The 13,138-nt window shown below is 36.2% G+C and overlaps 1 protein-coding gene across 1 annotated transcript in view; it reads left to right on the forward strand.

Moving 5' to 3' along the window:
• pio (zona pellucida domain-containing protein piopio) overlaps positions 1-13,138 on the forward strand; it is a 61,196-nt gene that overhangs the window by 43,793 nt on the left and 4,265 nt on the right. The window contains exons 5-8 of the mRNA XM_081973837.1: positions 132-274; positions 4,303-4,496; positions 4,554-4,759; positions 8,688-8,861. Coding sequence (XP_081829963.1) covers positions 132-274; positions 4,303-4,496; positions 4,554-4,759; positions 8,688-8,861 — 717 coding nt within the window. The remainder of the gene's footprint in view (positions 1-131; positions 275-4,302; positions 4,497-4,553; positions 4,760-8,687; positions 8,862-13,138) is intronic.

Genomic DNA, 13,138 nt, shown 5'->3' on the forward strand with positions numbered 1-13,138 from the left:
AATCGCAATAATTGTACACATATTGTATCAATTGTTACGGTAAATAAACGAATTCCATTATTCTTTAAAGGTAACTTTTGCATGTAGAAAAAATTGCGAGAACGTAATCAGTTCCTTTCTATTCTATATAGGATGACGGCGGCATTGAATATTTTAATACAATAGTCGTCCAGCCACATTTAAAATTAGTCACAAATCAAGGCAAGGGATACCATATACGATGCCGTTACACTACCAGAAACAATACCGCTTACAATGAGGCACTGAAAATGGAGTAAGTATACGGTTTTTAATGTTCAGTAACGGTGACGAATTTATGATTGTAATTGCTTATACAAAGTGTCACACAACGAAGGATAGATTGTTTTAAAATTTGACAAACTCTAATAATGTAGGCACTAAAATGAGCTCATCTCACATAACGTAAAACTGCGTTTCAATACATATAATCATAAATTCAAATCGACGGTTTTGCCGCGTATATGACGTAGACGACTTTCAGCAGTTTTATTGGCTATGACAGTGTGATGGTTGACAGCATCTTCCGATCAGCTGATTTATAACCTCAAAGTCACTAGTGAAGTCCGCAATGTTGCCAAATAACACGTTTTATAGCACGCCACGACAACTTTTTTATTTCACTGGACAAACAGTAATTTGATGTCAATTTGACATAATGTCTTTAGTCTAGTGTTATTGTTAGAAACTTAAAAACTGTACACACCGAGATATTTATAGAAATAAAGACCGTCGTTTCTAATTTGTCAAGATTAATTTGAATCGGTAAAAGTTTACAAACTGGCAACTAGAAGTGGCCCCTCGCACCTAATTGGTTAAAAACCGTCTACGTCATATCTAGCGGGCGTTTTAAATGTTACTATTTGAATCTTTTGAATGTTAGACTTAGTATTTTGAAAAATAATAAAATGCGTATTTCATATTTGTTTCGTCCTAATCAAATATGAAATAAAAAAAATATGTGGGATGTGCCCGTTTGACTGAAAGTTCTAAATGGTATAATGTAATAACATCCTATACAATGAGCAAGCACGGAAATCTTGAGTTTGGGCGGTTATTAAAGAAATACTTGTTATCATTAGTGTTTACTTCATCAAGGCTACAAATCACGTGAGTGAGAAGGGTTACTCAAAGCAAAAGAGTACTTAATGCTACTGTTGTAGAAAAAGGTCTTCAATAGAATGACCATCCAGATCACCCGACTTAAACACTTTGGATTATTTTCTTTGGGGATATTAGTCAGTGTGAAAAACCGAATTTGCGAGATAATGTACATAAACTATATCCTTTTCTTCCATATCTACGAGTTTTCTGCGGCTATCGCCGTCTCTCGCTTCCCCTTCTTCACCATGTGCGTCGTTAAGGTCTTTTGCCACCATTGCCTCCGTAACGTCCTCTTTCCAGCATCTTGGGGGTCTACAACATTTTATCCTTTTGCTGTGGAGTCCATATGTCGTCCATGCTTCTACCGTTTGATGACACGAGTTACACCCAATTTGAAGCCACGACAACCTTTAACAATATCAGTATCCATTTGTAGATAGCCAATAGTATCTTTTGCCATCTTCAGATATTCTGTTTTAAACATATGTTTGTGTCCCCACTTTTCATATTCGTTTGTCCTCGGTCAATCTTACTTGATCGTCAGCAAGTAGTAAGGTGAAGAAGATCTCATTGTCTATGGGAATACCCATCCGCATTTCCTTTAAAGCCTTCTCAAATAGATCTTAAACAATGAAGGTTTTCCATCTTTACCGTAGTCTGTGTAGAGTAATCTAACAGCACTTACATAGCCCAATGACACCCCATTATTAACCAGACTCGTCCACAACTTGTTTTCTAGAACTGTATCATAAGCTTTTTGAAGATCTATAAAAACAAGCACCTTTTTTCTCAACCAAATTATTTTTAAAGGTAATAATAGTCCATCAGTGAAAGATCGTTCAGATCTAAATCTATTTTGCTCTTCAGATTCCGTTATTTCTCTTTCAATTCTCTTCTTCAAGACGACCGTAGATTCTTGCCATGGATTACCACGGTTATTTGCACATTCTCTTCTGCTTCCCTTTTTAAATATTGACGTAATTGTGGCTTTTTTCCATTCCTTCGAAACTTCGTCCCCTTTACGACATTTGTTAAAAATCTCAATCAGTTCTACACAGATCGATTCTGGACCTGGAGCTTTTCCGTTTTTCATGGCACCAACTGCATATTTGACTTCCTCAGGGGTTATAAGTGGGATAGTTTCGTTTTAAGTTTCAAATTCCGGTGGATTTGCAATGAACGCAGCTCTGTAGTAGTCCTCCTTGGTAGTGTTGTACCCATTCTTGCATCCTAATAAGATGTATGCCTGCATGGTCCTTATTTTGATGAGCTTTCATGGTTTTTAGCACCTTGCAAGCTTTATTTGCTCTGGTGTTTTTCATGCTTTTTTCTATTTCTTCGGCAGTTTTCAGCCAAGCTTTGTGCATCTTTCTTCTTTGTTTGTATTCCCGCCAGTCTGATCTTGAGTTTAACCATTTGTTATATGCTTTTTTCTTATTTTCCACTTGCTCTTGTACCGTATCTTTTCAGAATCTTTAACTTCTTCTCTTTCGCCAAGGGATTCATAAGCTGCATTGTGGATAGCTTCTTTAACCGTTTCATACATTTTGTCTGAAGAGGCTTCTTCAGCAAGTCTTCCTGCTAAACGTAGTTGGTACAAAAAGCAAAAGGAATTATGGTCAAAGCTTTGTAGGTTGTATTGTATACTGGCGGCTTTCTGTCTTCCAAATTTAAACAGAATTTTAGACATTCACAAAAAATTATCTTCCACACTCTCATCTCTCATGGCTCTAACATTTGGACTACTAGCTTTGGTTGTTTGCTTAACTATGATATAGTCTATAATGGATTTAAAGCTTGGTATATTTGTGGATGTCCTTTGTTAGAACTAAACGTTTAGAATTCTTAATTCAATTTGCTCACAAAACTCTATCAACCTTTCTCCATTATTATTTACGGTGTTTTCGCCATATTGTCCCACTATAGCACCGCTGGCCTTCCACCCTTGTCTTGCTTTTAAATCTCCCAGCAAATTTTTTTTCTTGCCTTCAAAGGACGTTGTCAGTTGGAAGTCAAAGGTTTCTTCAGGACTCTTTGTGGCAATTCTTTGTATACTTCATGTTGCGATTCTCATTGTCCTTTTTCGTGTCTGTTGTCGTCTTCAGGTTGATCTGTCCTATTCCAATGCTGAGTTGGGACATTTTGCATGTAAAACTTTTTTACTAGGGTGCAGGTTCAAAGCCTAAACGTTGTTTTCTTCCAGTAGACAATAGCCTTTCTGAGATCAGGGACTCTGTCTATCCCTCCCTTGGGTATTTTTTTATGCCCTTTATGTTTTCTTGATTGTTCTTCATTTTGTGAATTAAAAGCTTTTCTTTCAACCTTTTGGATCGTTAGTTTTTCATGTTAATGTTTTCCTCTATCGCTTCTTGGGTTTGCTGAGTGTTCAACTTTCTCAGATCTTTGTGTCTTGTGCTTTTCACTCTTAGCTCTTCGTATAATGATGAAAGATCATCCGTTTGAGGCCATTCTTTGATAAGGTTGCTCACCAATTTGCATACTATGCAAAAGTTCTGCTGGTCTTAACCTCTTTTTAAGTTCTTTCCTATACCCTTCCTCGTTCTTCCTCAATTCTTCTATTGCCGGTGGGAGCTTTTTACCTATTAGTTTCTTCCTTTTGATAGTCATACAGAACATTTTTTCATTGTTCAGAAAGTCTATCATATTTTATCCTCTTGCGTTTCTTCTCCCCAGACAGAAGTTTCTGATGTTTGGTGCATCTAGGGTTGATTTAGGTCTAATCTTTGCATACAAAATCACCTATTACAACAATTGTAAGACTAGCCTTTTCCGCGTTATTTGCTGTGGTAAGGTCTTCCTAGAATTATTCAATATCTTCATCCGGTCCTGAACCTGTGGGTGAATAAGTGTATAACCTGTATCTGCTGTTCAGTGCAGCAGATGATGGCATAGGAACTCAATGATAAGAAGATAGAACTACAGATGATAAGAAGACAGAAGAACAGTCTGCTGAAGCAAATGTCACGGAATTTAAAAGTTGTTCACCAGATATCAATCAAAGTTGCTGATAAAGTAATTAGGTGAACAACTGTCGAATGATCTCCATCATTTTGCTGACAAATTTTCAAAACTTTCCTATGTATATCAATCGTTGACTTTTGTTGACACTGTGTATATTATCATATATATTAGTAAAAGTGATTTATTAAAATTCTACAGCACTACATCGTCTCCTGAGGATCCGGTAACAGCTGTAGCAGCAATGCCAGGCTGTAGCATGAAAATCTACGCCGGGGACGCTTCCAACCACGTGGTGGCCGAAAACGTTAAAATTGGTGATCCACTGAGTTTGGTGGTGTCGATAGACCATCAAGACATTTATGGTATCCGCGTTACCGACTGTGTTGTTAAAGGTTCTTTAATGTCGCATTGGCAAACTGTAGTCGTAATGATTTTCTAATATTTTCTAGATGGTCTTGGATGGGGTGAACAAAAACTAATCGACGAAGATGGATGCCCAACCGATTCGGAAATAATGGGATTGTTCAAATACGGTGACGAGAACAACCGAGCTGAAGTTAGGTTCAAAGCTCACAAATTCCCTTACATTGCTTCCGTTTACTATCAATGCAATGTGAAGTTGTGCCTTAAAGCTGGTGACGGTTGCGATCATAAGGTGAGTAAAGCCAAAATACACAAAATAAAGGCTTTATAACCTTTGCGACCCTGAAAGTAACGGAACCCTGGGCTTTTGTGGTTTAGCTAAATGATTTGAACACACCTCTGACTGGGAGATGACCCGGAAAGGTAATACACCGAGCCCATATTCAGTCTTTAGTTATAAATCACAGACAGTATAACGGGCTGGAATTTTCGGTCCTAATTGCAAATTTGCCTGAACGTATAGTAAAAAAAAAACAGATTTGTTACATCGTTAAAATGGTAATTGACAGCTGTTAAATAATCGATATTTATGATGACTTCAAACAAGTTAAAGTAGTCATTATTCAGGCACAGGCTTGTATCAATGCTTTTTCTCTTTATCTATGAATAGTTCCCACGCCCCATGTGTTTGTCAGACTAAGCAGACATTTTTGAAAGGAAATATTTGCTTTTTGCAGACATTTTTAAGAGGAAATATTTGATTTTTCTTGTTACAATTTTGTAGTTTGTTCAAATACAATAAAATGACTTTTTCTTCAAGGTGTCTTCCTTGTGACAAGCGTCAAAATGAGAACTCAGTCACTCGAGAACTATTTTCTTGTTAAATATTTCAGTGTTTTGACATTTGCGCTTTGAAACTGTACAGAGTGGTCAAAAGAGGATTTCAAGGGCTACCAATTGGTATATTGAATCATAGTATAGCTGTCAAATTAACCGAATTTAGAGGCTGTTAAAATAAAAACTGGACAAAATCAGACACCAATATAGTTAAACCTGTTTTTATTGTTAAATATTTCACTGTTTTGACATTTGTACTGTGAGACTATACAGGGTGATCAAAAAAGAATTTCAAGAGTTAAAAATTGATATATTTCATCACCATGTAACTGTCAAAATATCGATGGTTCTCCTAACCTAATACAGCACCATTTGAACGTCTGATGAGGGTCTGAATGAATATGTTAATATTATTGTTCTTTATTTTAATTTTATCTTATTTTATTTAGACACTTTATAGTATACCTAACCTAACCTAACCTTTCCTTTATGCTGGCCATACACGTTTCGGTCCACCACTTGATAAAGATAGTGACCCTACTGATTGCTTATGGAATAGATTATATGAAGCTATAGCATTGCATTTGATTTTTTTGAGATATTTAAGATAAAAGTGCAATTTTTGGAAAAACCATCTTTACTGGAAAGACCGCAAACTAAATGCAACATTGTTTTGGGCCACTTTAAATAATACAAAATGCTCTTTAAAATGCCGCAAAAACGAAGTCTCCACGATTAGCCGTTTTCGAGATATTTTGACTGACTACCCCCACCACTTTATTTGAAAAGATTGTACGGAATGTTGCCAAACTGTCAGAAAAAAAGTTAAATCACAGAATTCTTCATAGAGAATAGAGGATTATTTTTATTATAATTTTCCATTTAAATTTTTAGAGTTTTTGAAAATTTTTATTTTAGTAGTATCGAAACTCCCCCTTGCGGTGGATTTAGAAAGCTGAAAATTATTAATACATTTTTTTTCTCGTAGCCATAGTATGTATAATTATAACCCGACTGTGAACTCGAATAACTGACAAATTTTACCAAAGTGTGTTCGCATTGTTGCCAAACTGACAAATTCTACCAATTTGGTTTAAAGTTTAAATTTCAAAGTGTCTTTGCAATGTTGCCAAACTGAGAAATTTTACTAATGTGGTTCAAGGAGTGGTTACATTGTTGCCAAACGGTTAAATTCGGCTAATTTGGTTCTGTGAACTGAGAAAGTTTTTTCATTTGGTTCAAGTAGTGTTTGCAATGTTACCAAACCGATAAATTTAGCTAATTTGGTTTGAAGCGTGATCGCAATCTGGCAAATATTCTAGCAAGTGGTTAAAAAGTATTAGTTTACAACGTTGCCAAACTGACAAATTCGACTAATTTAATTCAAAGTATGCCTGCAATAATGCAAATTTGACAAATACTACTATTTTGGTTCAAAGAGAGTTTGAAATGTTACCAAACTGACAAATTTAGCTAATTTGGTTTGAAGTGTGATCGCAATCTGGCAAATATTCTAGCAAGTTGGTTAAAAAGTATTAGTTTACAATGTTGCCAAACTGACTAATTCGACTAATTTAATTCAAAGTATGCTTGCAATAATGCCAATCTGACAAATACTACTATTTTGGTTCAAAGAGAGTTTGAAATGTTACCAAACTGACAAATTTAGCTAATTTGGTTTGAAGTGTGATTGCAATCTGGCGAATATTCTAGCAAGTTGGTTAAAAAGTATTAGTTTACAATGTTGCCAAACTGACAAATTCGACTAATTTAATTCAAAGTATGCTTGCAATAATGCAAATCTGACAAATACTACTATTTTGGTTCAAAGAGAGTTTGAAATGTTACCAAACTGACAAATTTAGCTAATTTGGTTTGAAGTGTGATTGCAATCTGGCGAATATTCTAGCAAGTTGGTTAAAAAGTATTAGTTTACAATGTTGCCAAACTGACAAATTCGACTAATTTAATTCAAAGTATGCTTGCAATAATGCCAATCTGACAAATACTACTATTTTCGTTCAAAAATAGTTTGAAATGTTACCAAACTGACAAATTTAGCTAATTTGGTTTGAAGTGTGATCGCAATCTGGCAAATATTCTAGCAAGTTGGTTAAAAAGTATTAGTTTACAATGTTGCCAAACTGACAAATTCGACTAATTTAATTCAAAGTATGCTTGCAATAATGCCAATCTGACAAATACTACTATTTTCGTTCAAAGAGAGTTTGAAATGCTACCAAACTGACAAATTTAGCTAATTTGGTTTGAAGTGTGATCGCAATCTGGCAAATATTCTAGCAAGTTGGTTAAAAAGTATTAGTTTACAATGTTGCCAAACTGACAAATTCGACTAATTTAATTCAAAGTATGCTTGCAATAATGCAAATCTGACAAATACTACTATTTTGGTTCAAAGAGAGTTTGAAATGTTACCAAACTGACAAATTTAGCTAATTTGGTTTGAAGTGTGATTGCAATCTGGCGAATATTCTAGCAAGTTGGTTAAAAAGTATTAGTTTACAATGTTGCCAAACTGACAAATTCGACTAATTTAATTCAAAGTATGCTTGCAATAATGCCAATCTGACAAATACTACTATTTTCGTTCAAAAATAGTTTGAAATGTTACCAAACTGACAAATTTAGCTAATTTGGTTTGAAGTGTGATCGCAATCTGGCAAATATTCTAGCAAGTTGGTTAAAAAGTATTAGTTTACAATGTTGCCAAACTGACAAATTCGACTAATTTAATTCAAAGTATGCTTGCAATAATGCAAATTTGACAAATACTACTATTTTGGTTCAAAGAGAGTTTGAAATGTTACCAAACTGACAAATTTAGCTAATTTGGTTTGAAGTGTGATCGCAATCTGGCAAATATTCTAGCAAGTTGGTTAAAAAGTATTAGTTTACAATGTTGCCAAACTGACAAATTCGACTAATTTAATTCAAAGTATGCCTGCAATAATGCAAATTTGACAAATACTACTATTTTGGTTCAAAGAGAGTTTGAAATGTTACCAAACTGACAAATTTAGCTAATTTGGTTTGAAGTGTGATTGCAATCTGGTAAATATTCTAGCAAGTTGGTTAAAAAGTATTAGTTTACAATGTTGCCAAACTGACTAATTCGACTAATTTTATTCAAAGTATGCTTGCAATAATGCAAATCTGACAAATACTACTATTTTGGTTCAAAGAGAGTTTGAAATGTTACCAAACCGACAAATCCGACTAATTTGGTTTGAAGTGTGTTTGCAATGTTGTCAAACTGACTGAATTTAACTATTTTCCAAGTTCAAAGTCGTAATTTAGGAAAAATAACGTTTGTGGCTCTTACCACACGAATACATACTAACTAACATCATGTTTGATTTCAGCCTCCGAATTGCGGTGGTACTTCGGGTACACGTCCCCGGCGGCAAGCGGGGGCGGAATCCGGCGACTCCGAAGGAACCCCCGCCACCATCGAGGTATACAGCGGTCTTTATGTTAACGAAGCCAACGACCTCGCCAAAGCCGGCTTGGACGACGACTCGGTCTTCAGCGAAAAAGTAAGTAGACAATTTATCACCGAGCCGTATCTGTACCACATCGCTTCCATTTCATATACTATTACATAAAGCACTAAATTCGGTACCATTGAGAATTGATTGACAAAGTTTCGATGAGTCAATCGTTTTTTAAAGATGTTCCTGGAAGGACAAGCAAGGCCGAAATTTAAGAAATGTAATTTTGGGTTAAGCAGTATACGTTTTATAAAATAAAATAGCAAAAATATGGCAAAACAAATAAATACATTCAATAACAAATCAAAAATGGGCTATAGATGGAGTCAGCTGCACATGTTGACCAAATTTGTTTTACAGGAGACGTAGGACAAAATTAGGTTAATTTATAACGACTTGTCCTATACGTAAACAATAAGTCAACGGTTTTCTTAAAGCCACATCCAGTGGTACTTCTTACAGGTACTACAACATTAAAAAGAGATAATTCCAAAAGCTAAATTACGTCTTAAGTACGCATAAATGAATAAAGAGTCAGTGACTACCAGTCTGCTTTATGTAAAAGAGATTTTCTATTTCTAGACATTTTGCTTTTTGTAAATAATAAGAACAACCCACTTTTGACATCTAAACGATTTAAGCAAAAACACATCATTTGACAGATTTGCTTTTTTCTTCTTTTTGTACTTATTTCCTGCTATACTTGTATACCTCTCAGGGACACCCTGTAGAATGATATTTATCACCGCCTACTATACTATCAATATGGCGGAAATAGTGGTGACAGTTTGCGTTTGTTTGTATTGTTGAAATTGAGTCTTGAGGATTAGATGAATTTTTACGGTTTAAAATCAAGGCTTGAGGTTATTTGCGTAAATTATTTTTGTTTGCTGCCTATTTGTAAGTGTTTTAAGCCACATTGTAACAGCAATTCAGGAAGAAGCCCAACCGTGTCAGTTTTTTACTTTACAAAAAACCAGATCTAACGTAACAGTGGTTGAACACTTTGAAGTGGGATGATTTTACCTCAACACTATACTCAATGGTAGGTACAAGTGCTTTCTTGTACAGTAGACTTATTAGGTACTTGTTACATGCGCAGGTATGTGAGTTTTATTTTAAAGCATCCTTCATAGTGAGAGCAACAAAAATAATTTTGAATGAATGTTCTTGGTAATGAGAACCATTTACCAGTTTTGCTTACCTAGTTTCAAGAATTTACAGATTTTCTCAAATTGAACAGTGTTTAAGCTAGTTTGCTGTGTGTTGTACTTTCCAGGACAAATGTTTTAAGCAATTTGTTTAGACTGGACTTGATTGTGTAGAAAAAGCTCTAAGCGCGTAATAGAGGGCGGTGTATTTATCTGTATAATAGTATAGAACGGAAATACACCACCTAGCAATGTCAGAAATTATCAACAATTGTCAGAAACTTTTGCTCCCGCGAATAATTTCAAGGGTTATTCTATGTTTCCTATAGAAAATAAAACTTTTCTCCCTCATTTGAGGGATAAAAATGTCACTTTTACACCTTAGGGACAACTCAACTTTCTAACACCATGACGGTACTGAATAATACGTTTAGTTTTCAAAGATATTACAGAAAACTGAACACTAGTTCTAAAACTCATACATAAACGTAATAACCGTGAGTTTTCTAAGATTAGCATAAATTATAATGCTTATTGCGTTTTCTTTCATAAAGAACTTGAACTTTACACCATAATAATAACATAACAGACTACGCTACAATTATGGTAGTTTAGTAAATAGCACGCAGCAATATACTACCGTAGTATACGATTACTCATTCGAATGTATTGTTTTAAGATTCGTTACACGGCATCGACAAACGATTAAATAAAGATTTATAAATATGAAAATGACCGGATGTGTGTGTTTGTGATGCGTTCCTTGTGAATGCACCGTACACTCATTGTTTTTACGGTAGAGAACTTAACACTGAACGTCCTTTTCCACGTAGTGGTGTCTTAGTTAATATTCACTGGGCGAAATGCATAAAAAGTGTGACTTCCTTTACCCACCCAAAATTACACGTGAAGAAGAACTGAATTAAAATTATTTGAATATTATATGAGAGTGAAATGAATCATTTTGGAAGTTGCTGATAGAAGTAACCCTGAATATAAGGTGAACATGAGGTGTTCTTAAAATTTACTGTTTGTTATTTTTTCATGTGTCATATTTTTTTTGTGTGTACAGCTTCTTCTTCTCTAATTGGTACTGTACGATGCTGATCAGCACAAGATTTTCTAGTTTATCAGTCTCACACTTTGTGTTTTAACAGTGAAGTTTACAAGAGAAGAAATCAAAACTTATTCGCTTTTTAATATGTTTACCCATTGTATATTGTTTTTGGAGCTCATTATCTCCCCTAAATTATCGATGTTAATTGAATCCTTAGATTTCTATTAACAAGTGTCAAAGGAAAGGTTTGCAGCAAGAATCAAAGTTCAGGATCCAGTGAACATAGGGCATATTTAGTGTTCACGGCTTTGTGGAATCTCGCTATTCTTCCTCCCTAATTACCTCTTCTCCCCATTTGGGTATTATCCCTATTGCCCCGATATCAAATTTATTCCTTTTTCATTTATACGTTTCTTCATTACTACTCTATTATCCTGCTCCCACACTCCACACATCACTATACTCCCCTTCCATGCACCGATATTCCCTCCACACATTTTTCCTGTGCACTTCCTCTAATCCTCTCCCACCCATTTCAATTCCTCCGCTACTTTTCCTTTCATTCTCTCAATAATTATCCTGTGCTGACAGCTGAAGCCGGCCATTAAGTTGCAGACCACTCCTGTATACGCCCTGATCCCTCTCAATTGTACCTGGAAATGGAAGTTGTGCCAAAAACCCCTGTGTGGGGCTTAAACTTGTTCTTTAACCCACATATCTAGCAAAACCACGCTCAAGGAGCCCCAACAACCTCCACTTTCTAAACTTAACTTAAAGTCTTAAGTCTTAAAGACTTAACCTACTATACTTACTTAGAACTAATTGGTCTATCTATTGGTAATCTTTCAAAATCTTTATTTTCCCCCTTAAATTTACCCACTTTGCTGGACTTTTATTTTTCTTTCTCCTCTTAATTAAACTCAATTCCCTCTTGTCACTTCATTCACTCTCTCTCTTCAATCACATATCCGTCCCTAACATGTTCTGACGTTTCTTCCGCCATTCCACACTATGTTCACTCTCCCTGATCGAAAATCTATGCAGGTCAGCAGACAGGTTTCCATGCCCAGTCAGCATTTGGCTGCCTAAAAAGGATGCCAGCAACCTGTCCTCCCCACGCTCCTTTCCTTTTCAGAGTTGTACCATCCCCTCTGCCACTCACTCTTCTCTTTTTTCTTCTCTTTCCCACTCAGTCCGCTTTTTCGCGCCAACCATCTTGCATTTCTGGCAACCTGATCCGCTAATTTGATGCCCTCACTTTCTCTGTTTTAACACCTGACCCACAGCAAACGGGACTTCCTCCCCGCAGCTCCCATATGAGGCAGTTGAAGGCGTTCTTGAGATCCAACGTGACAACCAATACGTGTCACCCTAGTAAAAGCATCAATCGTGCTCGTCGCCCTTTGAAAACCCGTAGTTGTCTACGGTTCATTCTCTCCTCTTCTATCGTACCAGTTATTCAGCTTCGCATTCACAATGGTGTCTAATAGCTTCCCAAGTGTGGGTACCAGACTTATTGACCTAAATTCACCACTTTTCTTGGGAAGTCACCTCACTCTCGCCTCCTTCCACACCCCCGGGAAAACTCCTCCTCCCATACATAATTCATGCACTCATTGGGGATCCTGTAGTCCCCGCACGCTTTCTTCTTCTTGAGCCTCGTTATCACGCTCTTCATCTCCTTCCCTTATTGGCGCGTCGAAGATTGGGTCGTATTCTGTAATCTGCCTTTGTTTCACATACGTACTCCTGCCATTCACTCTCTCTCTGCCACACTCACCGCTGGGTGATACTCCTCCAACAATGCCTTGTCCCCGTTCTTTCCCTCCTTCAACTCCCTACTGTCCCTAGTCTTTTTTCCCATTTCATGTGGCCTAGCGACCAATTTTTTGCGAACATTTTGAAGGACCCCCTGTCAAACACAATCTTTCTTCACCTTTAATCTGATCCCTTACATGTTGTTTCCTCTTCCCCTTTGTCACTTTTTTAAAAGCCTTTCTTTTTATGATATTCCCTTCTCATTTGTTGTTCGTTAGCGTTCTCCTGTTTTCCTTGTATTTTTTCGTTGCTTTTTTGGTCTCAATCCTGGCAATCCTCACTCCACAACTCATTCG

The sequence above is a fragment of the Ips typographus genome, linkage group LG2 (genome assembly GCF_016097725.1).
Source record: "Ips typographus isolate SLU linkage group LG2, UJ_Ityp_2.0, whole genome shotgun sequence".
In the NCBI taxonomy this organism is placed as follows: Eukaryota; Metazoa; Arthropoda; class Insecta; order Coleoptera; family Curculionidae; genus Ips; species Ips typographus.